This window comes from Thalassophryne amazonica, chromosome 21 (genome assembly GCF_902500255.1).
Source record: "Thalassophryne amazonica chromosome 21, fThaAma1.1, whole genome shotgun sequence".
Classification (NCBI taxonomy): Eukaryota; Metazoa; Chordata; class Actinopteri; order Batrachoidiformes; family Batrachoididae; genus Thalassophryne; species Thalassophryne amazonica.
In genome coordinates this window covers 3,257,558-3,284,776 of record NC_047123.1, presented here as the reverse complement: position 1 = coordinate 3,284,776, position 27,219 = coordinate 3,257,558, and the positions used below count along the sequence as shown (strand labels likewise).

The following is a 27,219-nucleotide window of genomic DNA, read 5'->3' as shown; positions in this document are numbered from 1 at the left end:
CACTAATCACAGGTACGGCAAGTCTAATCACAGATAAGGTGACACTAATCACAGGTATGGCAACACTAATCACAGGTACAGTGACACTAATCACAGATAATCAATCAATCAATCAATTTTTTTTTTTATATAGCGCCAAATCACAACAAACAGTTGCCCCAAGGCGCTTTATATTGTAAGGCAAGGCCATACAATAATTATGTAAAACCCCAACGGTCAAAACGACCCCCTGTGAGCAAGCACTTGGCTACAGTGGGAAGGAAAAACTCCCTTTTAACAGGAAGAAACCTGTTAAAAGGGAGTTTTACGGCGATACAAATCACAGATACGGTGACACTAATCACAGGTACGGCGACACAAATCACAGGTACGGCGACACTAATCACAGGTACGGCAACACTAATCACAGGTACGGCGACACTAATCACAGGTACGGCAACACTAATCACAGGTACGGCGACACTAATCACAGGTACGGCGACACTAATCACAGATACGGTGACACTAATCACAGACACAATGACACTAATCACAGATACGGTGACACTAATCACAAATATGGTGACACTAATCACAGGTACAGTGACACTAATCACAGACACAATGACACTAATCACAGATCCGGTGACACTAATCACAGGTACTGTAACACTAATTACATGAACAGCGACACTAATCACAGATACGGTGACACTAATCACAAGTACGGTGACACTAATCACAGGTACTGTAACACTAATCACGTGTACAGTAACCCTAATCACAGGTACGGCGACACTAATCACATGCATGGTGACACTAATCACAGGTACAGTGACACTAATCACAGGTACGGCGACACTAATAACAGATACAGTGACACTAATCACAGGTACGGCGACACTAATCACAGATACAGCGACACTAATCACATGCATGGTGACACTAATCACATGCACGATGACACTAATCACAGATACGGACACTAATCACAGGTACAGTGACACTAATCACAGATACGGCAACACTAATCACAGATACAGTGACACTAATCACAGGTACGGCGACACTAATCACATGCAAGGTGACCCTAATCACAGATATGGCGACACTAATCACATGAACGGTGACACTAATCACCGATACGGTGACACAAATCACATGCACAGTGACACTAATTACAGGTACGGTGACACTAATCACATGTACGATGACACTAATCACAAATACAGTGACACTAATCACATGCACGGTGACACTAATCACAGGTACGGTGACACTAATCACATGCACGATGACACTAATCACAGATACGGTGACACTAATCACATGCACGATGACACTAATCGCAGATACGGCGACACTAATCACAGATACGGCGACACTAATCACAGATACGGTGACAAATCATGCACGGTGACACTAATCACATGCACGATGACACTAATCACATATACGGCGACACTGATCACAGATACAGTGACACTAATCACATGCATGGCGACACTAATCACAGGTACGGTGACACTAATCACATGCACGATGACCCTAATCACAGATACAATGACCCTAATCACAGATACGGTGACACTAATCACAGATATTGTGACACTAATCACATGAACGGCAACACTAATCACATGCACAGCGACACTAATCACAGGTACAGTGACCCTAATCACAGATACAGTGACACTAATCACAGATACGGCGACACTAATCACAGATACGGCGACACTAATCACATGCACGGTGACACTAATCACAGGTATGATGACCCTAATCATAGATACAGTGACCCTAATCACAGATACGGCGACACAAATCACATGCACGGTGACACTAATCACAGGTACGGCAACACTAATCACATGCACGGTGACACTAATCACAGGTACGGTGACACTAATCACACGCACGATGACACTAATCACAGATACGGTGACACTAATCACAGATACGGCGACACTAATCACAGATACGGTGACACCCATCACAGGTATGGCGACACTAATCACAGGTACGGTGACACTAATCACATGCACGATGACACTAATCACAGATACAGCGACACTAATCACAAGTATGGTGACACCCATCACAGGTATGGCGACACTAATCACAGGTACGATGACACTAATCACAGATACGGCGACACTAATCACAGATACGGCGACACTAATCACAGGTACGGTGACACCCATCACAGGTATGGCGACACTAATCACAGGTACGGTGACACTACTCACATGCACGATTACACTAATCACAGATACGGCAACACTAATCACAGGTATGGCGACACTAATCACAGGTACGGTGACACTACTCACATGCACGATGACACTAATCACAGATACGGCGACACTAATCACAGATACGGCGACACCCATCACAGGTACGGCGACACTAATCACAGATACGGTGACCCTAATCACAGATACGGTGACCCTAATCACAGATACGGCGACCCTAATCACAGATATGGTGACACTAATCACAGATATGGTGACACTAATCACAGATATGGTGACACTAATCACAGATACAGTGACACTAATCACAGATACGGTGACACTAATCACAGATATGGTGAGGATGAAAAATATCACCTTTAAAAATTCACGGTTAAAAACAGACTAAGCTTGAACGTTAATCATCTACAAATACTCAGGAGGGAAAAAACTTTTGAACCTGAAGCAAACGGATCAGTTTGATTGTTTGTGGCGTGAATGAATCAAGAGGCTCCTTTCTACCTGCATGTTGTTTTTCATGAACTCTGCACCTCAAACAGAAGCAGCAAAAACTTACAGTGTCAGAGTTTGTATTGATGATTCCATTCATTTTTTTTTTATTCAGGGAAAACTGTGTTCATTCAAATAGTCGTGTTATTTGAGTTTGTTTCATGAAGCCAGAATGTTCGTTTATTGTACAAACTTTAGTTTGTGATTTATTTACTGTGAAAGCTGACTGAACGTCCGCGCTAGGTGCTGACTGTGTAGGTTTTTGTTTTTATGCCTGCTGTCGCCCCGTGATACTCACACACAGCTGTCCTGTTGGAGGTGACGCAAATGGATCACAGTCGAGGGGTTCAAACAGTGTTCCAGCTCACACACTCTTGTGATGCACACTACCGGACTTGTGCTTATTGTTCTGTGAATGATGGGAGTTTGGTGATTGGTCAGTGGCTGGTGTGCTGTGATTGGCCCGTATTCAGTGAGTGGTTGGTCCTCTGTGAATGGTCAGTGTTGGGTGATTTGTTGGTGTTTGGGGCTTGGTAGGTGGTTGGTGAGTGTTTGATGTTCTGTCATTGGCTGGTGGCCAGTAATTGGTGATTAGCCAGTGTTCGGTGATTGGTGTTTGGTGACTGGCTGGTGTTGGGGGATTGATGTGTTTTCTGTAATTTATCGGTGATTGAATGTGTTCGGTGAATGGATGGTGTTGGGGGATTGGTCGGTGATTGTTGTTTGTTGATTGGATGGTGTTGGGGGATTGGTCGGTGATTGTTGTTTGTTGATTGGATGGTGTTGGGGGATTGGTCGGTGATTGTTGTTTGTTGATTGGATGCTGTTGGGGGATTGGTCGGTGATTGTTGTTTGTTGATTGGATGCTGTTGGGGGATTGGTCGGTGATTGTTGTTTGTTGATTGGATGGTGTTGGTGGATTGATGAGTGATTGTTGTTTGTTGATTGGATGGTGTTGGGGGATTGGTCGGTGATTGTTGTTTGTTGATTGGATGGTGTTGGGTGATTGATGAGTGATTGTTGTTTGTTGATTGGATGGTGTTGAAGGATTGGTCGGTGATTGTTGTTTGTTGATTGCATGGTGTTGGGGGATTGGTCGGTGATTGTTGTTTGTTGATTGCATGGTGTTGGGGGATTGGTCGGTGATTGTTGTTTGTTGATTGGATGGTGTTGGGGGATTGGTCGGTGATTGTTGTTTGTTGATTGGATGGTGTTGGGGGATTGGTCAGTGATTGTTGTTTCTTGATTGGATGGTGTTGGGGGATTGATGAGTGATTGTTGTTTGTTGGTTGGATGGTGTTGGGGGATTGGTCGGTGATTGTTGTTTGTTGATCGCATGGTGTTGGGCGATTGGTCGGTGATTGTTGTTTGTTGATTGCATGGTGTTGGGGGATTGATGAGTGATTGTTGTTTGTTGGTTGGATGGTGTTGGGGGATTGGTCGGTGATTGTTGTTTGTTGATTGCATGGTGTTGGGGGATTGGTCGGTGATTGTTGTTTGTTGATTGGATGGTGTTGGTGGATTGATGAGTGATTGTTGTTTGTTGGTTGGATGGTGTTGGGGGATTGGTCGGTGATTGTTGTTTGTTGATTGGATGGTGTTGGGTGATTGATGAGTGATTGTTGTTTGTTGATTGGATGGTGTTGAAGGATTGGTCGGTGATTGTTGTTTGTTGATTGCATGGTGTTGGGGGATTGGTCGGTGATTGTTGTTTGTTGATTGCATGGTGTTGGGGGATTGGTCGGTGATTGTTGTTTGTTGATTGGATGGTGTTGGGGGATTGATGAGTGATTGTTGTTTGTTGGTTGGATGGTGTTGGGGGATTGGTCGGTGATTGTTGTTTGTTGATCGCATGGTGTTGGGCGATTGGTCGGTGATTGTTGTTTGTTGATTGCATGGTGTTGGGGGATTGATGAGTGATTGTTGTTTGTTGGTTGGATGGTGTTGGGGGATTGGTCGGTGATTGTTGTTTGTTGATCGCATGGTGTTGGGCGATTGGTCGGTGATTGTTGTTTGTTGATTGCATGGTGTTGGGGGATTGATGAGTGATTGTTGTTTGTTGGTTGGATGGTGTTGGGGGATTGGTCGGTGATTGTTGTTTGTTGATTGCATGGTGTTGGGGGATTGGTCGGTGATTGTTGTTTGTTGATTGGATGGTGTTGGTGGATTGATGAGTGATTGTTGTTTGTTGGTTGGATGGTGTTGGGGGATTGGTCGGTGATTGTTGTTTGTTGATTGGATGGTGTTGGGTGATTGATGAGTGATTGTTGTTTGTTGATTGGATGGTGTTGAAGGATTGGTCGGTGATTGTTGTTTGTTGATTGCATGGTGTTGGGGGATTGGTCGGTGATTGTTGTTTGTTGATTGCATGGTGTTGGGGGATTGGTCGGTGATTGTTGTTTGTTGATTGGATGGTGTTGGGGGATTGGTCGGTGATTGTTGTTTGTTGATTGGATGGTGTTGGGGGATTGGTCAGTGATTGTTGTTTCTTGATTGGATGGTGTTGGGGGATTGATGAGTGATTGTTGTTTGTTGGTTGGATGGTGTTGGGGGATTGGTCGGTGATTGTTGTTTGTTGATCGCATGGTGTTGGGCGATTGGTCGGTGATTGTTGTTTGTTGATTGCATGGTGTTGGGGGATTGATGAGTGATTGTTGTTTGTTGGTTGGATGGTGTTGGGGGATTGGTCGGTGATTGTTGTTTGTTGATTGCATGGTGTTGGGGGATTGGTCGGTGATTGTTGTTTGTTAACTGGATGGTGTTGGGGGATTGGTCGGTGATTGTTGTTTGTTGATTGGATGGTGTTGGGGGATTGGTCAGTGATTGTTGTTTGTTGATTGGATGGTGTTGGGGGATTGATGAGTGATTGTTGTTTGTTGATTGGATGGTGTTGAAGGATTGGTTGGTGATTGTTGTTTGTTGATTGGATGGTGTTGGGGGATTGGTCGGTGATTATTGTTTGTTGATTAGATGGTGTTGGGGGATTGATGAGTGATTGTTGTTTGTTGATTGGATGGTGTTGGGGGATTGGTCTGTGATTGTTGTTTGTTGATTGGATGGTGTTGGGGGATTGGTCGGTGATTGTTGTTTGTTGATTGGATGGTGTTGGGGGATTGGTCAGTGATTGTTGTTTGTTGATTGGATGGTGTTGGGGGATTGATGAGTGATTGTTGTTTGTTGATTGGATGGTGTTGGGGGATTGGTCGGTGATTGTTGTTTGTTGATTGGATGGTGTTGGGGGATTGGTCGGTGATTGTTGTTTGTTGATTGGATGGTGTTGGGGGATTGATGAGTGATTGTTGTTTGTTGGTTGGATGGTGTTGGGGGATTGGTCAGTGATTGTTGTTTGTTGATTGCATGGTGTTGGGGGATTGGTCGGTGATTGTTGTTTGTTGATTGCATGGTGTTGGGGGATTGGTCAGTGATTGTTGTTTGTTGATTGGATGGTGTTGGGGGATTGGTCGGTGATTGTTGTTTGTTGATTGGATGGTGTTGGGGGAGTGGTCGGTGATTGTTGTTTGTTGATTGGATGGTGTTGGGGGATTGGTCATGATTATTGTTTGTTGATTGGATGGTGTTGGGGGATTGATGAGTGATTGTTGTTTGTTGATTTGATGGTGTTGGGGGATTGATGAGTGATTGTTTGTTGATTGGATGGTGTTGGGGGATTGATGAGTGATTGTTGTTTGTTGATTGGATGGTGTTGGGGGATTGATGAGTGATTGTTGTTTGTTGATTGGATGGTGTTGAAGGATTGGTTGGTGATTGTTGTTTGTTGATTGGATGGTGTTGGGGGATTGATGAGTGATTGTTGTTTGTTGATTGGATGGTGTTGGGGGATTGATGAGTGATTGTTGTTTGTTGATTGGATGGTGTTGGGGGATTGGTCGGTGATTGTTGTTTGTTGATTGCATGGTGTTGGGGGATTGGTCGGTGATTATTGTTTGTTGATTGCATGGTGTTGGGGGATTGGTCGGTGATTGTTGTTTGTTGATTGGATGGTGTTGGGGGATTGGTCGGTGATTGTTGTTTGTTGATTGGATGGTGTTGGGGGATTGATGAGTGATTGTTGTTTGTTGATTGGATGGTGTTGGGGGATTGGTCGGTGATTGTTGTTTGTTGATTGGATGGTGTTGGGAGATTGGTCGGTGATTGTTGTTTGTTGATTGGATGGTATTGGGGGATAGGTCGTGATTGTTGTTTGTTGATTGGATGGTGTTGGTGGATTGGTCGGTGATTGTTGTTTGTTGATTGGATGGTGTTGGGGGATTGGTCAGTGATTGTTGTTTGTTGATTGGATGGTGTTGGTGGATTGATGAGTGATTGTTGTTTGTTGGTTGGATGGTGTTGGGGGATTGGTCGGTGATTGTTGTTTGTTGATTGGATGGTGTTGAAGGATTGGTTGGTGATTGTTGTTTGTTGATTGGATGGTGTTGGGGGATTGATGAGTGATTGTTGTTTGTTGATTGGATGGTGTTGGGGGATTGATGAGTGATTGTTGTTTGTTGATTGAATGGTGTTGAAGGATTGGTTGGTGATTGTTGTTTGTTGATTGGATGGTGTTGGGGGATTGGATGGTGTTGAGGGATTGATCTGTTTTTTTGTGATTGGTCGGTGTTCGGTGTTTGGCTTCTTTCAAAATGTTTTGTCTTGTTGCCAACACAGTATTTCCTGTTATTGTGATGTTTCTTTTGCCCCTTTAAAGTGGAGATACTCTCTAAAGGCAGTTGCATGTTTAAAAAGAAGACAAAAGACCGTATCAGTGTACATTTACTGACAGTGAGGAAAAATGAGAAAACAGAATGTTGTTGCGATGACTCAAACCTGCACATGCCTCTGAGGGAACACGGTCACGCTTTTTGAATGTTTGTGATTTGCTGTGAGATCATCTGAATCCATCATGACCACTGTATCAAAAAGTAACTGAAATCATATCTATGGTGTCCATGTTGATAAGAACCTGTCAGGTGAACAGTGTCTTTTTTTATAGCAAGTGTCATGTGTGTGGGCTTTTTTATTTTTATATATCATTATTTGGATTCTCTTGGGGAGTTTGATTGTTTTGCCCAAGGAGCAGAATGTGTCCTGCTGTCTGCGTGCACTTATCTCTCTTTTATCGGGCTGCAACATGAAGTTAGTTCCTGTGAGACTCTGTCCTCCTTACTTTTCCCACAGTGCTTTAGTTAGAGGGACTTTTATTCTCCAGGGCTGAGTCAGGCTGGAACCAGACCACAAGGCTTCGGATTGTCTTTATTGCTCCTTTCAGACACGCCCAAGTTTATCCCGTAGTGTCTTTAAAACACCACAAGTTAACCTCTCAATAAAAATCACACTGGTAAAGTTACTCTGCAGCAACAGCGGTTCGAGAAAATATTTTAAGTGGAGCTGTATGACACTTGACATGTCAAGAAAAATAGCTACTTTACATGTTGCCGAGATATTATCCCTCTGGGATCCAAGGGCATTTTCTTGATTTTACTTTTTTAGTATTATGCCCATGTGTTACACATCAAAATGTTCAGAACAATCTCAGCTTTCTGAATGATTTGTTTAGAATGCTGTGTAAAATATATCATTCTGCTCTAAATCCAAACATATGACATAGGTTTTTACAGATTCTTTAAATCTTTTGTGAATATACATTTTAATTCATGTGGACCAGTGGTGTCCAAACTATTCCAGAAAGGGCTGAGAATGATTTCACTGATTAACATCCCTTTGAGCAGGTGGGATGAGTTTATCAGTGAAATCACCTGCTGGAGTCAGTGGGTGTAAAGAAAACCTGCAGACAAAAATAGAACATAACATATAAACTACAGCACAGGAATCGCAGACAGACAGACAGATGGCTCCCAAAAACATACAAAGAACTAAAAACCGCCTCACTGCAGTCTGTCTTCACGATGTTTGTATTTGTAAAATTGTTTGGAAACGTCTCTGATGAGACGTCACAGTGGATCCGAGACTGAAGAATAATGTAACATGCCACCGCTCGACCACACAGCAGCCAATGAGAGACGCCGTTACAGATTTTAAAATGAGCTCTGCGTCGAGTTGAAATGACAAATCAAATGGATAAAACGCTGTTCTGCTGGCAGGAGATGATGTAAAGTTCATCAGGAACAAATTCAAATGTGGCTGGTTGGACCAAAAGGACCAAAACGCAGACCCGACTTTTTTTAATAATTTCAATTCAATTTCAATTTGTTTTCATTTATATAGCGCCAAATCACAACAGAGTTGCCTCAAAGTGTTTCACACAAGTAAGGTCTAACCTTACCAACCCCCAGAGCAACAGTGGTAAGGAAAAACTCCCTCTGAGGAAGAAACCTCGAGCAGACCAGACTCAAAGGGGTGACCCTCTGCTTGGGCCATGCTACAGACATAAATTACAGAACAATTCACAAAACAATACACGGACGAATACACAAGAATTGCTGTTGGTGCACAGGACAGGAGGATCACCAACACAAACACAACTCCCATCTCTGGATGGAGCTGCACCTTAAACAGAGAAAAAACAGAATCAGGCATCAGAAAGACAAAAAAATACAATATAATTTGTCAGCATTAATCAACAAGAAAAACAGACGAAATACTAAGGTGATCGCCGGCCACTAGCCCTAAACTTCACTAAAAGACCCAGAATTTAGGTAAAGTTGAGGCCGCAGCCCGCTCCAATTACTAATAAATGAATTAAAAGAGTAAAAAGCGTAAAACAAAACTGTACCAGTATGCTAGACATATGAAAGGGAAAATAAGTGCGTCTGACTGTTTTATTGATGCAGGGAGATCATTCCACAGAACAGGGGCACGATAAGAGAAAGCTCTGTGACCCACAGACTTCTTATTCACCTTAGGGACACAAAGTAGTCTTGCACCCTGAGAACATAAAGCCCGGGCCGGTACGTAAGGTTTAATTAGGTCAGCTAGGTAGGAAGGTGCCAGTCCATGAATAATTTTATAGGTTAGTACCAGAACCTTAAAATCTGATCTCAGTGGGACAGGAAGCCAGTGAAGAGATGCCAAAATGGGTGTAATGTGGTCGAACTTTCTGCTTCGTGTCAAAAGTCTGGCTGCAGCATTTGGAACCAATTGGAGAGCCCTAATGCTGGACTGTGGTAAACCAGAAAATAGAACATTGCAGTAGTCCAATCTAGAAGAGATGAACGCATGGATCAGGGTCTCAGCATCAGCCATAGACAGGATGGGACAAATCTTCGCTATATTTCACAGGTGGAAGAAAGCAGTCCTAGTAATATTTCTAATGTGGAGGCCAAAGGACAACGAAGGATCAAAAATTACCCCAGGGTTCCTCACTTTGTCAGTGTGATGTATGACACACGAGCCTAGGCTGAGTGTTAACTGGTCAAATTGATGCCGACGTCTCAGTGGACCAAGAACCATCATTTCAGTCTTATCAGAGTTTAAAAATAGGACGTTTCTAGACATCCAACTTCTCACTGCTGCAAGGCAATCTTCCAAGGACTTTATGTGAACAAGATTACCAGCAGTTATCGGCATATAAAGCTAATTCTCTTTGCTGATGACACAAACATTTTCTATAGTAGTTCAGATTATAACAAGCTTTTGGAAACTGTGAATATGGAAATGAAAATATTAAAGAAATGGATGGACATCAATAAATTACTGTTAAACTTAAGTAAAACAAAAGCTATGATTTTTGGTAATTATAAACATAGAAATGAATTACAAATTATTATTGATGGTGTACAAATTGAAAATGTATCGGAAAATAAATTTCTAGGTGTAATTATGGACAGCGAATTATCATGGAAAGCCCACATCAGGCACATAAAAACTAAAATATCTAAGAACCTCTTTATTATAAACAAAGTTAAGCAGTCCCTTGACCAGAATGCACTTCGTATTTTATATTGTTCTCTGGTTCTCCCCTATTTCACATACTGTGTTGAAATATGGGGCAATAACTATAAATGTTCAACAAATCCCCTATTCTTATTGCAAAAAAGAGCCATGCAGATTATTCACAATTCACAATGTTGGTTTCTTAGAGCACACCCATGATCTTTTTATCCAGTCAAAATTATTAAAATTTCATGACCTTGTAAAATACTGTACTGTAATTATGCTATTTAAAGCATTCAATAATCAACTTCCAAAAAATGTGCAAATTTTTTTTTCTCACAAAGAGAAGATTTATAATCTGAGAGGTAATGGAAATTTTATTTTACCTAAGGTACAAACCACTCGTAAAAGTTTTTGTGTGACAGTATGTGGGGTTAAAATGTGGAATGCTCTGGATCTACAGCGAAAGCTTTGCCCAAATATTCACAAATTTAAGTCCTTGTATGCTATTAGTAAAAAAAAAAAAATAGAAAAGGGGGTGTTCACAATAATAGTAGTGTGGCATTCAGGCAGGGAGTTTGTCAGTTTTGTGGAACAAACAGGTGTGAATTAGGTGTCCCCTATTTAAGGATGAAGCCAGCACCTGTTGAACATGATTTTCTCTTTGAAAGCCTGAGGAAAATGGGATGTTCAAGACATTGTTCAGAAGAACAGCGTAGTTTGATTAAAAAGTTGATTGGAGAGGGGAAAACTTATACACAGGTGCAAAAAATTATAGGCTGTTCATCTACAATGATCTCTAATGCTTTAAAATGGACAAAAAAACACAGACGCATGGAAGAAAACAGAAAACAACCATCAAAATGGATAGAAGAATAACCAGAATGGCAAAGGCTCACCCATTGATCAGCTTCAGGATGATCAAAGACAGTCTGGAGTTACCTGTAAGTGCTGTGACAGTTAGAAGACGCCTGTGTGAAGCTAATTTATTTACAAGACTCCCCTGCAAAGTCCCTCTGTTAAATAAAAGACATGTGCAGAAGAGGTTTTCTTAAATCCTCCAAACCGTGACTATCCAGGGTTGGGACCAGGAAGCAGAGTTGTAGTCTTACACACCTCTCTGCAGCTTCTCTCCCCCTGCCATCCCCTCGTTACCCCATCCCCGTAGAGACGGTGCCTGCTCCCAGACCACCAATAACCAGTAAAAATCTATTTAAGCATAAAAATTCAAAAAGAAAAAATAATATAGCACCTTCAACTGCACCACAGACTAAAACAGTTAAATGTGGTCTATTAAACATTAGGTCTCTCTCTTCTAAGTCCCTGTTGGTAAATGATATAATAATTGATCAACATATTGATTTATTCTGCCTTACAGAAACCTGGTTACAGCAGGATGAATATGTTAGTTTAAATGAGTCAACACCCCCGAGTCACACTACCTGTCAGAACGCTCGTAGCACGGGCCGAGGCGGAGGATTAGCAGCAATCTTCCATTCCACCTTATTAATTAATCAAAAACCCAGACAGAGCTTTAATTCATTTGAAAGCTTGACTCTTAGTCTTGTCCATCCAAATTGGAAGTCCCAAAAAACAGTTTTATTTGTTATTATCTATCGTCCACCTGGTCGTTACTGTGAGTTTCTCTGTGAATTTTTGGACCTTTTGTCTGACTTAGTGCTTAGCTCAGATAAGATAATTATAGTGGGCGATTTTAACATCCACACAGATGCTGAGAATGACAGCCTCAACACTGCATTTAATCTATTATTAGACTCTATTGGCTTTGCTCAAAATGTAAATGAGTCCACCCACCACTTTAATCATATCTTAGATCTTGTTCTGACTTATGGTATGGAAATAGAAGACTTAACAGTATTCCCTGAAAACTCCCTTCTGTCTGATCATTTCTTAATAACATTTACATTTACTCTGATGGACTACCCAGCAGTAGGGAATAAGTTTCATTACACTAGAAGTCTTTCAGAAAGCGCTGTAACTAGGTTTAAGGATATGATTCCTTCTTTATGTTCTCTAATGCCATATACCAACACAGTGCAGAGTAGCTACCTAAACTCTGTAAGTGAGATAGAGTATCTCGTCAATAGTTTTACATCCTCATTGAAGACAACTTTGGATGCTGTAGCTCCTCTGAAAAAGAGAGCTTTAAATCAGAAGTGCCTGACTCCGTGGTATAACTCACAAACTCGCAGCTTAAAGCAGATAACCCATAAGTTGGAGAGGAAATGGCATCTCACTAATTTAGAAGATCTTCATTTAGCCTGGAAAAAGAGTCTGTTGCTCTATAAGAAAGCCCTCCGTAAAGCTAGGACATCTTTCTACTCATCACTAATTGAAGAAAATAAGAACAACCCCAGGTTTCTTTTCAGCACTGTAGCCAGGCTGACAATGAGTCAGAGCTCTATTGAGCTGAGTATTCCATTAACTTTAACTAGTAATGACTTCATGACTTTCTTTGCTAACAAAATTTTAATTATTAGAGAAAAAATTACTCATAACCATCCCAAAGACGTATCGTTATCTTTGGCTGCTTTCAGTGATGCCGGTATTTGGTTAGACTCTTTCTCTCAGATTGTTCTGTCTGAGTTATTTTCATTAGTTACTTCATCCAAACCATCAACATGTCTATTAGACCCCATTCCTACCAGGCTGCTGAAGGAAGCCCTACCATTATTTAATGCTTCGATCTTAAATATGATCAATCTATCTTTATTAGTTGGCTATGTACCACAGGCTTTTAAGGTGGCAGTAATTAAACCATTACTTAAAAAGCCATCACTTGCTATCTTAGCTAATTATAGGCCAATCTCCAACCTTCCTTTTCTCTCAAAAATTCTTGAAAGGGTAGTTGTAAAACAGCTAACTGATCATCTGCAGAGGAATGGTCTTTTTGAAGAGTTTCAGTCAGGTTTTAGAATTCATCATAGTACAGAAACAGCATTAGTGAAGGTTACAAATGATCTTCTTATGGCCTCAGACAGTGGACTCATCTCTGTGCTTGTTCTGTTAGACCTCAGTGCTGCTTTTGATACTGTTGACCATAAAATTTTATTACAGAGATTAGAGCATGCCATAGGTATTAAAGGCACTGCGCTGCGGTGGTTTGAATCATATTTGTCTAATAGATTACAATTTGTTCATGTAAATGGGGAATCTTCTTCACAGACTAAGGTTAATTATGGAGTTCCACAAGGTTCTGTGCTAGGACCAATTTTATTCACTTTATACATGCTTCCCTTAGCCAGTATTATTAGACGGTATTGCTTAAAGTTTCATTGTTACGCAGATGATACCCAGCTTTATCTATCCATGAAGCCAGAGGACACACACCAATTAGCTAAACTGCAGGATTGTCTTACAGACATAAAGACATGGATGACCTCTAATTTCCTGCTTTTAAACTCAGATAAAACTGAAGTTATTGTACTTGGCCCCACAAATCTTAGAAACATGGTGTCTAACCAGATCCTTACTCTGGATGGCATTACCCTGACCTCTAGTAATACTGTGAGAAATCTTGGAGTCATTTTTGATCAGGATATGTCATTCAAAGCGCATATTAAACAAATATGTAGGACTGCTTTTTTGCATTTACGCAGTATCTCTAAAATTAGAAAGGTCTTGTCTCAGAGTGATGCTGAAAAACTAATTCATGCATTTATTTCCTCTAGGCTGGACTATTGTAATTCATTATTATCAGGTTGTCCTAAAAGTTCCCTGAAAAGCCTTCAGTTAATTCAAAATGCTGCAGCTAGAGTACTAACGGGGACTAGAAGGAGAGAGCATATCTCACCCATATTGGCCTCTCTTCATTGGCTTCCTGTTAATTCTAGAATAGAATTTAAAATTCTTCTTCTTACTTATAAGGTTTTGAATAATCAGGTCCCATCTTATCTTAGGGACCTCGTAGTACCATATCACCCCAATAGAGCGCTTCGCTCTCAGACTGCAGGCTTACTTGTAGTTCCTAGGGTTTGTAAGAGTAGAATGGGAGGCAGAGCCTTCAGCTTTCAGGCTCCTCTCCTGTGGAACCAGCTCCCAATTCAGATCAGGGAGACAGACACCCTCTCTACTTTTAAGATTAGGCTTAAAACTTTCCTTTTTGCTAAAGCTTATAGTTAGGGCTGGATCAGGTGACCCTGAACCATCCCTTAGTTATGCTGCTATAGACGTAGACTGCTGGGGGGTTCCCATGATGCATTGTTTCTTTCTCTTTTTGCTCTGTATGCACCACTCTGCATTTAGTCATTAGTGATCGATCTCTGCTCCCCTCCACAGCATGTCTTTTTCCTGGTTCTCTCCCTCAGCCCCAACCAGTCCCAGCAGAAGACTGCCCCTCCCTGAGCCTGGTTCTGCTGGAGGTTTCTTCCTGTTAAAAGGGAGTTTTTCCTTCCCACTGTAGCCAAGTGCTTGCTCACAGGGGGTCGTTTTGACCGTTGGAGTTTTACATAATTATTGTATGGCCTTGCCTTACAATATAAAGCGCCTTGGGGCAACTGTTTGTTGTGATTTGGCGCTATATAAAAAAAATTGATTGATTGATTGAATTTGCCAAAGAACACATCAACTGGCCTAAAGAGAAATGGAGGAATATTTTGTGGACTGATGAGAGTAAAATTGTTCTTTTTGGGTCCAAGGGCGGCAGACAGTTTTTGAGACGACCCCCAAACTCTGAATTCAAGCCACAGTTCACAGTGAAGACAGTGAAGCATGGTGGTGCAAGCATCATGATATGGGCATGTTTCTCCTACTATGGTGTTGGGCCTATATATCACATACCAGGTATTATGGATCAGTTTGGATATGTCAAAATACTTGAAGAGGTCATGTTGCCTTATGCTGAAGAGGACATGCCCTTGAAATGGGTGTTTCAACAAGACAATGACCCAAGCACACTAGGAAACCAGCAAAATCTTGGTTCCAAACCAACAAAATGAATTCCTCGCAGATGTGAAGAAATAATGAAAAACTGTGGTTATACAACTAAATACTAGTTTAGTGATTCACAGGATTGCTAAAAAAGCAGTTTGAACATAATAGTTTTGAGTTTGTAGCGTCAACAGCAGATGCTACTATTATTGTGAACACCCCCCTTTTCTACTTTTTTTTACTAATAGCCCAATTTCATAGCCTTAAGAGTGTGCATATCATGAATGCTTGGTCTTGTTGGATTTGTGAGAATCTACTGAATCTACTGGTACCTTGTTTCCCATGTAACAATAAGAAATATACTCAAAACCTGGATTAATCTTTTTAGTCACATAGCACTACTATTATTCTAAACACTACTGTATAACTGAGTGTCATCTGCATAGCAGTGAAAGGTAATCCCAAAATGCCACAATATGTGCCCAAGGGGTGCTATATAAAGGGAGAAAAGCAGGGGGCCTAAGACAGACCCCTGTGGAACCCCAAATTTCATGTCACTAAGGTTAGAGGTAGTGTTACTGTACAAAACACAGTATGAGTTTTGTATGACGTCAGCCATGCAAGGGCACTCCCAGTAATCCCAAAATGATTTTCCAGCCTATCAAGTAGAATATGATGATCCACGGTATGAAATGCAGCACTGAGATCTAACAGCACCAGAACCGTAGTGGTGTCCGAATCCATTGTAAGCAGAAGATCATTCACCACTTTAGTGAGAGCCGTCTCTGTGGAATGATATTTTCTAAAAGCAGACTGCAGTGGCTCAAAGAGATTATTCTCAGTAAGATAGTCTACGAGCTGCCGTGACACCACTTTTTCCAGAATTTTAGAGAAAAATGATAGATTTGATATCGGCTGATAGTTTTCACTAGGGTCAAGATTAGGTTTCTTAAGTAATGGTTTAATCACTGCAGATTTGAAACATTTAGGAACAGATCCAGAAGTTAAAGAAAGATTAATAATTTCCAGCACAAGTGGCCCAAGAGTGGACCACAGTAATCATCATTTATATGGAAATGCTAACAATCCCGATAAGTCTTTGATCTCATTATATTATGTTTTTGACGAAATTCAATGTCAGTTGACATTATTCAAGTTATTTCACACAAGTCAAACTTTGTCTTTGGGATGAATTTACTTCAGTCTCCATGGAAACGTGATAAGTTAATCTGCATCGTTTAAATTTTTTCGGCCACATTGTTAATTAATTTTGATGGCAGTGTTTCTCTTTTGAGTCACCTTTCCTCAAGGAGAGTCTGTTTGTCGTTTGTAAAATTCTCGCTTCTTTTCCTTTTCGCTTCACGTTCACTCATTGTGGGTGAAGAAAGGTTTCATGTCCACAGAATGGTCACTGATGAATGTGAAACAGAACCACAGCAAAGATTAAATAATTTTCCAGGCTGTTCAGGCTGTTTACACAACAACTAGTTTGTAGACAGTCAAAGGCGCGAGTCGGGAACATTAACACGGCTCATAGCACAGTTTAGTTATTGATTTATTTTTTAAGACTGATACTGAAGTTTAACCACAGGTTTAGTGTCTCTGCTCAGTCTGCGTGATGATGACCTTTGTCTTTACATCGCTGTCTCTGACATCAAAACATAAATGCATAGAAGAGGATATTTTGTGCCTCTGTTGACAAAAAGAAAGCTTGTGAACATGAATAATGAAGTTAAGTAAAAAAAAAAAAGAAAGAAAGAAACACCCACAGGAGCAGCGTGTAGGTTTTACTTCCTGAAGGTCCCACCGCTCTTATCTGTGCCACAGTTCTTCCGGCTCTTTATGTTCATTGCCCACACATTAAATTGTCCATTGTAAAATATTTGCCGACTCTGTGCTGAGTTTGAGGTTATTTTTTGGTCCGATTACCAGAACTTCCTCATATTGTTTCTCACTTTTCAGCCCACTTGTTTGCTTTATTTTGCACAGGTGCCTGAATGTTTGACGTTTCTTTACGAGTTCTGATCAGCTGTGGTCTGAACAGTATTGCAGTTAAAATTTTGTTTAGTTTCAGTCAAAATATTTCTGGTTTTACACCTTCAGCGATACTTCGAGATGATGCCTCTTTACACACAATAAATGGTTCCAGAAACTGCTGGAATTACTTGTAAATCCGTCCGAATGACTAATTGGCCCAGTTTGTTGTTAACTAGGAACCTTTCTCCATGTTTCAGGTTCTCCATGAGGAAACAGTGCCTTCTTGTGTTTAAGAGCAATTTTTTTAAAAAACGTAAAGAATTAAAGCTTCAGGAGCAAACTGTTGGATCTTCACGTCAGGATCATGTTCAGGTTTCAACCAGCCTGGAGGTAAACGTGTGTCACTCGGCCTGTGTGTGAGGTGTTACGCCCCTCAGGCCTCCTGCTCCACCTCAGGCATGTGCTTCAGCTCCCCCCCGCCCCAACCCCTCCTCCATGCACCAAGTGGTCACCATCCCCCAAAAAAGACCACAGAGTGTTACGCAACAGCCGCCAGCTTGTGCTGAGGCTGCTGCCCTGCACAGCGAGCTGACTCCACAAACCCACAGCAGTAATAATCACAGTACAGTACGAGTAACCTGTGCAGTCAGAGTACAGCGTTGCAGTTCAAAGGTCACGTTTGAGCCCAGCACTGAAGAAGAAAACATCAAATCTGGAGCCTCGATTTGATGTTTTCTTGACTTCAAGTCCTTCTCTGTTTCACTGTGACGCTGTAGAACTGCTGAAGCAACATGATGAAGTTCGTCCAGTCGCAGCCACAGAAGGTGTAACTCCTTCTTGGTGTCTTGGTGGCTTCCCTCACTTGTCTACTTCATTCTGATTATTCATGGCATTGTTTTTGCTTTGATATTTTTTGTTTAAGTCATTTTGGAGATACTGGTTTTCACTGTGAGATTAAAATGCACAAATTTAAACATTTTCAGGAATTTCAATATGAAGAAACCTGAATCCTTTTTTGACATTTCTTGATAAAAATGAAAAAAGTGTACCTGCACGTACCCACAGAACAACATAAACGCACGTCTGCCTGTCAGCATGTTTCTGATGATGTGGGACTTCATTTTGAAGTCACTCACACCACTCAGTCAAATACTGTGCTGCAGATCATCCATCTGGGCTGACTGAGATTTCCTCCCCCAAAAAAGACGTGTTTTTGGACCATGTTTTCTTGACCTTTGACCTGTCACCAAACTACTCCACAATCTAATCACTTCTAGATGAATATTGAAAGTAAAATTCCCACACAGTTTGAAGGAAATCCATCCAGCGTCCCCCTCAGCACCGCTGGGCTTCCCTCGCTCTGCGCGGCCCAGATGGCACCGTGAAAATTTTTCTTTGATTAAAAATGGTCTCGTCATATGCCCGCTATAACGAGACAGTGCACTCTGTGTTTGTTTTGTTTTTTTTTGCCTTCCGACACAGTTCTAACCTGTCTTTGAGACAGACATGTCAGGGTCCCTCGTGGACATGTCAGGGTCAGCCTGATTAGAATCTGAAAAGGGAACATGTCCAAACCCTTCAGGTCTTTTAGGAGACGCTTGTCTTTGTATTTACCGACAGCAGCGTGACACATTGTGGGCGTGATAGATTTCATTATTAGTGGTGTTTCTATAGCAACAAGATGTGTTTTCTGAACAGGTCTGAGGGTTTAGATTCACACAAACCAGAAAAACTGTGGCTGTGACTGCAGTGTCTGAGGGCGTCCTGGTAATTCAGTCAGTAATAACACAGTACTCACAGCACAAGTACCCGGTTCTGTCCTGGCCAGTCACAGCACTGCAATGATTCCATGTTAAAATGAGTCGTATTGTGCAAAATATTTTTGGGGTTTTGTGTCAAACACCCACAAAGTCCCAGAGCTGTACCTGTGATGATCGTGTTTTGGACAACATGTCCAGTTCACAACCATCGTAGAGGATTGGATCATTAACTCACAAGTTTTTCCCTTTGGCTCAGAATTCTCTTCACTGCCAGAGATCAAAGAAACATCTACACTAGTGTCACTGTTGCCCCACCTACCTGTCAGTCACACTGCATCAAATCACGAGATACTTACACTCGACCAAGAGTCATCATCTTATTGTGGTGGATGTTTGTTTGATCCTCTGAGTCGTGTTGTCATGCCCATCAGATACTGGTGGGATGTCCAGATTAGGGCGCAACCAATGTATCAACCAATATGAGACTTTCATGAACATAACGGTATGTGCGTTATTCTTGTAGATATGAAAACCTTTATGTCACTAAATATATGATGCAGAAAAGCATTTTGCCTGTTGGAAATGTCATTATATAATGTGTCCAGCAGAGAGCACTCAGACAACATTGAATACAATGTTGTCAAGCATGGACCCCTTCACCCCTTGGCCACGTTAACTACAAGAGACTGAGGCAAAGCAACCAGCCGCTGTTCATTTTCAGTCAGAATGGACGTTTTACAGCAACAAGAGATGAGTGGTCACTGTCTCCAGCTAGGCGGGGCAAAAATGGAGGAGTAGTCTATTTTATGCAAATGGTGAATGATGCGACATGGCGACTGCCATTTTTTATGTTCATATTGGCAAATATATTGGTATCATGAATTTTTTTATTTCCTGATATCAATACCAGCCCCCCAAAAATACATATCGGTTGAGCTCTGGGACTTGAAAACCTCATGGATCATGAAAACATTTGCTTGACTGATTTGACAAGGGATGTGGAAAGCCGGGACCTGTTCTAGACCAAACCCTGAAAACGGTTTCACCAGTGAACACCTGGTGGCCATCGTGGAGCCAACACCCACCTGTGGGACATTCCAGGACCGAGTGTTTTAGTGTTCCGATGACTGCAGTGAAAATTGGCTCTGGGGACAATGAATGTATTTTAAAAATAATTATTCTGTCTGTTTTGTAGAAACCAGCGAACATCCTGGTGATGGGGGAGGGTCCAGAGCGAGGAAGAGTTAAAATAGGTAAGGTGTTAAATTAAGAATTAAATCTGCAAAAAAAATAAGTTTCATGGGGTTTTTCTACATTATCAGACAAACAGAACATCAGTTTTTATATGTATCCAGATTCATGTTATGTAAAAGGTCAAATATGAGGTTTTTTGTGTAGTTTAGTAAAAAAAAAAGTTAAACCTGTTTAAATACAACCTGATTTTCTTACAAACTGTTGAACACCTGAAAGAAACAATTTGTTTTAAAGGTTAAAAGCGGTGACATTGTGCACGTATTTGTATTTATTCATAAATGTCTTATATTTTTAAAGGTTCTTTGTCTGTAACCTTTGCACAGTGCTGTGTGGATGAATATCTGGAAATTAAGTTTGTAAATGTACTCGTGAACTAAAGTGGACAGCACCATGTGGGTCAGTGGTTAGAAACCATCTGTTGGAGTGTGACGCCTCCATGCTGCAGTCTATTTTTAGTCCCAGTACACATAGTTTCAACAGCAGGTTATTGTGTCGTTGTAACTTTACCCTGCAGAACTGAAGCTGTGCAGGATTTCACTGAGTGACCCTGAACGCAGAAAACTGCTTCACCAAGCTGCTGCAGCTAAACCAAGTCACAATTCACAAGTCCCAAGTCCATATTTGTTTAACGCAGAAAAAAGCATGTGGTAGGTTCGATACCTGGTCCAAAAATACTCAGTGTTGCTGAACTTTAATGTTGCAGTGAGGAATTGTCTTCATGTCGTAGTGGATTGTGTTGTTTGGTTGTTTTTCTCGTACTGTTTAAAACAAGAGTATCCTCTGCACAAACCCACGGCGCCCTGGGAAAGGTTTGGAGCCAATCAGGAAAGATTTATACAAACTCTGCTCCTGTGACCTTTGCCTTTTGCTTGTTGACCCTAAATTCAATAGGCTTCTTGGGGTGAAGACAAATAACACAAAACAAAGTTTGGTGACAATCAGACAGTTAAAAAAGAAGTAATTGTGCTCACAAGACTTTTGCAAAATGTGTTTCAGTGCTTGAGGTCAATGTACCTAACACACGTACCACATCTGGTGAAAATCGGGTGAGAAGGGTCAACTGAACTTATTTCACCAACAAATGAAATGTAACATTGACTGACTGACTGACTGACTGACTGACTGACTCCCTGCACAGTAAGGTTGAGTAAACTGGGTGCGGTGTGAAGAAAAGAACCAAAACCTGCACATTAGGTTCATGCTTTATCTCTGGACCAACACTGTGTGTGTGTGTGTGGGGGGGGGGGGGGGGGGACTGGAGCTGCATACTGCCCCTACTGGTGAGACTGTGCCAAATATGCTGAGTTTAATCCAGAGGAGCACAATATCTCCCGCTGGCAAAAGCTGCTTTGGTACATTCTGAAAACATTTCAAGGAATTGAACCAAGTTTCTCGAAATTCCTCCTACAAATGTGAGATGAGTGTTTTCCATAATGCAGACACCAACTCATGAAACTGGCAGTGTCTTTGTTTGTTAATCAAGGATCATAACTCTGCCAAAATGTGTCAATATAGTACAGTATTACAGTATGCCTATTACCAAATTATAACAATAACATGGACCATGTTATATGAAATTCCTCCTAAAAATGTGAGAGGAGTTGATTTCATAACACGTGTACACTTTTTTGGAGCGTCTGCGGTGCCGCCTGGTTTGCTTTCGGTCTCATTAGTTAAATGTGGGTGTGACCAGGAGAACGTTGTGAGTTGTTCTCTGTGAACGGGCGTCGCTGGAGTTAAACCTGCTGTGTTGGAAAGTTTGGCCTCCGTGCTCCCTCACATCACCTTGAAACCCAAACAAACACAGTCAGGTTTAAGATTCTGGGCCAGTGTTGTTCCTGAGACACCAGAACCGTCTCTGGTGGCCTTGGATCATTCTTTCACAGCTAACCACCTCTTCTTTTTTAAACCACCATTTTCAGCCGACATGGGCTTTGCCAGACTCTTCAACTCTCCCCTGAAGCCATTGGCAGACCTGGACCCTGTGGTAGTGACGTTCTGGTACCGGGCCCCTGAGCTGCTGCTGGGGGCTCGACACTACACCAAAGCTATTGGTAAGTCTGAGCAGAATTTCAATTTATTTCCAATTTCAATTTATTTTCATTTATATAGCGTCAAATCACAACAGAGTTGCCTCAAAGTGTTCCACACAGGTAAGGTCTAACCTTACCAACCCCCAGAGCAACAGTGGTAAGGAAAAACTCCCTCTGAGGAAGAAACCTCAAGCAGACCAGACTCAAAGGGGTGACCCTCTGCTTGGGCCATGCTGCAAAACATAAATTACAGAACAATTCACAAAAACACCTCAAAGGGGTGAGTCTGGTCTGAAACCAGACTCCAGAACCAGAAACCAGAACTCTCAGCACAAACTGCAGGACTTTGGTTGTTGACTCGTCCGGAGTGTCTTACAGTTCTGGGGTGCGATGTTCTGTTTTTTTTTTTTTGTTTGTTTGTTTGTTTTTTTTTTGGCGCACTTTGCCTCCCAGCACATACCAGCTCTCATCAGACTATATAAATGCAGTCCATTTACCATTTACCTCTGCACACACAAATTTAGGAAAAATCAATAAACAAATAAGTACCCTCAGTGTTGATATCTTTAAAATGTGGTAGTCCAGCATTAGAGAGACTCCCGAATCATAAAGAGTCAATGAACAATCTGCCTGAGAAACGAATCTGTTTCTGCTGTTGTTTTGTTTGTTGTTTGAATGAAGCTCTTCCTTCTATGAAATGTATAAAAATGGATTTGCTTACTAAAGTTTGTAAAGCTCATAAGCAGAGTGTGGTCACCGGGGCAGATTTTACCCCGTCATTTTCCTGAAACAGCTGAATGACTTTTTTTTTTCATGACCTCAAAAATCAGATGTTTGATTTCCAAAGATCAATGAATAAATTTATCATGATCTTGATCAGTAATCATCTGTGTTTGTAACATGCAAAAGGAGCAGAAAAATATTTTCTGTTGCAGTTCTGTTCAGTCACAGCTCGAAGTGGAAGAAGAAGAAATAAAGCCTCAGTCCCACCAAATAATAAGCCACGAATAATGAGCCACGCACCGGTGTGTCAGCGATTATTCGTAGAATGATCCGCGTTTTAAGCCGTCACATATCCACGAATGAGGCGCCTCTCTGTACCTCACATGTGCATGTATCAGCCTCTAGTGAGCCACCTGTCATTTGAGCCCCATCCAGCATCCATTCAAGATGTTGTCACGCTTTTTAAACGCAGTCCAAAAAACATGCTCCTGCACAGTCCTGCCGGTGTGCGCCAGGCTGCTGTTCACCTGTGTTCCAGAGTCATTAAATGCAGCAGTTCTGCGTGTTCATCCAGCTCTCTGTGACCAAAAAAAAGACACCACAATGAGGTGGCTGCTGTGCCCCCCCCCCCCCCCCCCCCCCCCAAAAAAAAAAAACCACAACACAAAACACATTAATAGAGCAGTTAGAACCAAACCACGGGTTCCTGGACAGTGGCCTCTGCACTTCTTCTCGCTGGCTTTATTTCTTCAGCAGCTTACAGTCATTTTGACACCGTGATCCAACTTTTAACTTTGTGTTCATCTGTTATTTTCTGCAAAATCGCTCTTTTGCGAGCTCACGTTCTGTGTAAATGCTTGTCCTGATCCATTATAACAAGATGTTAAATCTATCATAAACATACTTTTACAGCTGCTTATAAAGAAGGAATGAACATGCAACTGTTTTACCAAGCTATTACAACATAAACATTACAAATAATTACCTGTTAGGCTGTTCCAAATACGTTCTCCACCCCAGTGCACGAGACAGAGGAGTAAAGCGCCAAATGAAACCGTCCTCTGGGATTCCAGAAGCAATTAGCGGTGTTTTCAACATCCAAACTGTGACAGAAAATGATTAATCTGCTACAAAATAATTATTTTAGATACAGCGTCTATCGCACAAAGCAGGTGGGATTGTCGCAACGAAGTGTGCAAGAGGGCTGAGCCAGAATAGCCTGTCCTGTCCTTGTGGCCACCAGGTGCTTCAATAATGGGTTTTAACAGCCTCGTCCTCACTGCAAACATGCCTCTAAAATCCTCGTTTGTCCTCGTGGTACCTCGTACACAAACTGCGCCATGCTGTTGTTGCTGAATTTTGAACTTCTTGAAATTAGCACAACGCTCAGAGATGAGCCTCGTTAGCTGAATATTCTGCCTCTAAGAGCCACTATTCTCCAAAAATTGTTGAATACTGGAGTCATACAAAAAAAAAAACATGCTGCGTGGCTCATTATTCACAGGTCATTTTTCGGGCTTAAGATAGACCCCGATGCCCATCAGTCAATCTGTATTCCTGGACTCCAGAGTGTGACGTCGGTCACATTCTACGGCTCCCCCTGGAGGCGACAGTTTACGTCCCCAGCCGAGGCAGATACCCTGAAGTGTCTTGTCCAAGGACACAGTCAGGCAGCGTGATGCACATCTCTGGAAGTGGACCCTGGTCTGTATGTTGGTTGTTGAAGTCTTCTTCCACGGAGCTGCCTGCAGTTGGTCGTTGCTTTAGAAAATTTCCACGTTAGCGAGTTTGATTAGCGACTGCAGCAATAATGGCTGAAGTGAGCCTGATGGTATCGTGCAGCACATCAGGTTCAACCTGGGAGATGACGCCACTGACACCGTGTGATGTCACAGACGGGTCACAGACGGGTAGCTGAACTGCAAGTGACCAAAATGATTCTGTTAACTCCGGAAATGAATGTAAAAAAAAAAAAAAATCTGCTCCCTGATGGCCGCTGTTGTCTTCTGTAGAAGAGAGAACTGAGCTTTGAAACTGGTTCTGTGTCCACACGCATCAGATATTTGGGCCATTGGCTGCATCTTCGCCGAGCTGCTAACATCGGAGCCGATCTTTCACTGTCGCCAGGAAGACATCAAGACCAGTAACCCGTTTCATCACGACCAGCTGGACCGGATATTCAGCGTCATGGGTTTCCCTGCAGGTCAGCACTTCTCTTCCTTTGTCCACTTAGTTTCATTTCAACTTTTTTGTCTTTTCATGTGTTCCAGTGTAGGCGGAACCTCTATTATTGTGGGCGTGGCTTGTGACCGTCAGTTTGTAAAGTACGCTGTTCAGGTCGTGTTTAATCTACTTTCCTGTTTGCAGTGTTTTCTTTAGTTTGAGCAAACAGAGCTCTGCAAATAGACTCTGAGTGAAAAGAAGCGGAGTGTCACCGCTGAGCCACTCTTATGTAAAATAAAAATACTGCAGTACTTGTCTGAGGTACATACAGAACTCCCACAAAAACATTTAAAAATGTTCCAATCTTATTGAAAAGTATCGCGTAGTGTCTGTATGATCTTCAGTGTAGTTTGGACACTCTGTACGTGAGGGTTGTGGAGTTACTGGCTGAAAACAGAAAAAACGGCAACAAAGTTCAGTTTCAATCTGTACACGTGTCACAAATTAAATTTGCTCCAATTAAAAGTGATTTAAGTTATTGGTTTGATCTAATTTGATTTGAGAAAGGAATAGTTTTCCCATCACATTACAGGGTGTTGATGTGTTCTAGCATCTGGTTGATGTTGACTTTGTTGGCTGTTATTTTGGAGACAGAGCATTTAAAACAGTCCAAACTGTTTTACATGTATGTCCCTGTCCAATCCTTCATTGACCCCTACCTGGTTATAATGGCCTCTGTAGGAAAGTTAGCAGACATTTCTGTGTAGGCCTAGAGATACTAGGTACAGGTGAGTCACCTAGGGGGCTGATGGACTCGGCATTTTTCTCCTGGTCCCTCCTCTGCACATGTCCAAACCATCTCAGTCATCGCTTTGCCTCCAAACTGTCTGATATGTTCAGTCATAATCCCATCCATATTGGTCACTCCCAGAGAAAGTCGCACCATCTTCAGCTCCGCCCCTAGCTGTAATCGTTCCGTTTCATGTCCTGTGATCACAGATCGGTCCTGCCCTTCTTCCTCTGCTCTCCGTTACTTTGAAGAGTTGGTCCCAAGTATTTAAACGCTCGTTACACCTGCAGCACTCTGTGGATGAACGCTTCCCTCAGAATGACTCCAACAGCGTCCACACCATGAACCGATTGGTTTATTTTGCATAATTCACATGTAAAAACAGCTGGTTGTTCGGTTTGAGAGTGAAACGATTGAGTTGCTGTGTGGTTTTGCAGATAAGGACTGGGAAGACATTAGGAAGATGCCGGAGTACCCCAACACTGCAGAAAGACTTCAGGAGGACAACGTGCGTGTAACCAGATACCATACACGGTTCATTTCTTCACGTGCTGTGACCAACATTTTTATTTTTTATTGTCTTCCAGGTATGCAAACAGCAGTTTAATCAAATACATGGAGAAGCACAAAGTGAAACCAGACAGTAAGGTTTTCCTGTTGTACGTAAACTTATGTTCACTGACTTAAAGTCATCATATTTAATATTACTATTCACTGTGGAACCCAGACACTCGGCTCCTTTTACTTTAATCTGTATTTGTTGTAATGCATACATGTACAAACATCTTCTTGTCACACTTTTATTACTAGTAGTATCACTTTTAGTCATAAATTTTCAGTAGATGTGGGTTTAATTTTTTTCTTACAGCTTGATATATATATATATATATATATATATATATATATATATATATATATATATATATATATATATATATATACACTCAACAAAAATATAAATGCAACACTTTTAGTTTTGCTCCCATTTTCTATGAGATGAACTCAAAGATCTAAAACTTTTTTCACATACACATACACAATATCACCATTTCCCTCAAATATTGTTCACAAACCAG

General features: G+C 41.6%; 1 protein-coding gene across 1 annotated transcript in view; it reads left to right on the top strand.

Moving 5' to 3' along the window:
- cdk19 (cyclin-dependent kinase 19) overlaps nucleotides 1-27,219 on the top strand; it is a 106,355-nt gene that overhangs the window by 37,784 nt on the left and 41,352 nt on the right. The window contains exons 5-7 of the mRNA XM_034161712.1: nucleotides 20,376-20,433; nucleotides 22,357-22,488; nucleotides 25,250-25,393. Of these exons, the coding sequence (XP_034017603.1) occupies nucleotides 20,376-20,433; nucleotides 22,357-22,488; nucleotides 25,250-25,393 (334 nt within the window). The remainder of the gene's footprint in view (nucleotides 1-20,375; nucleotides 20,434-22,356; nucleotides 22,489-25,249; nucleotides 25,394-27,219) is intronic.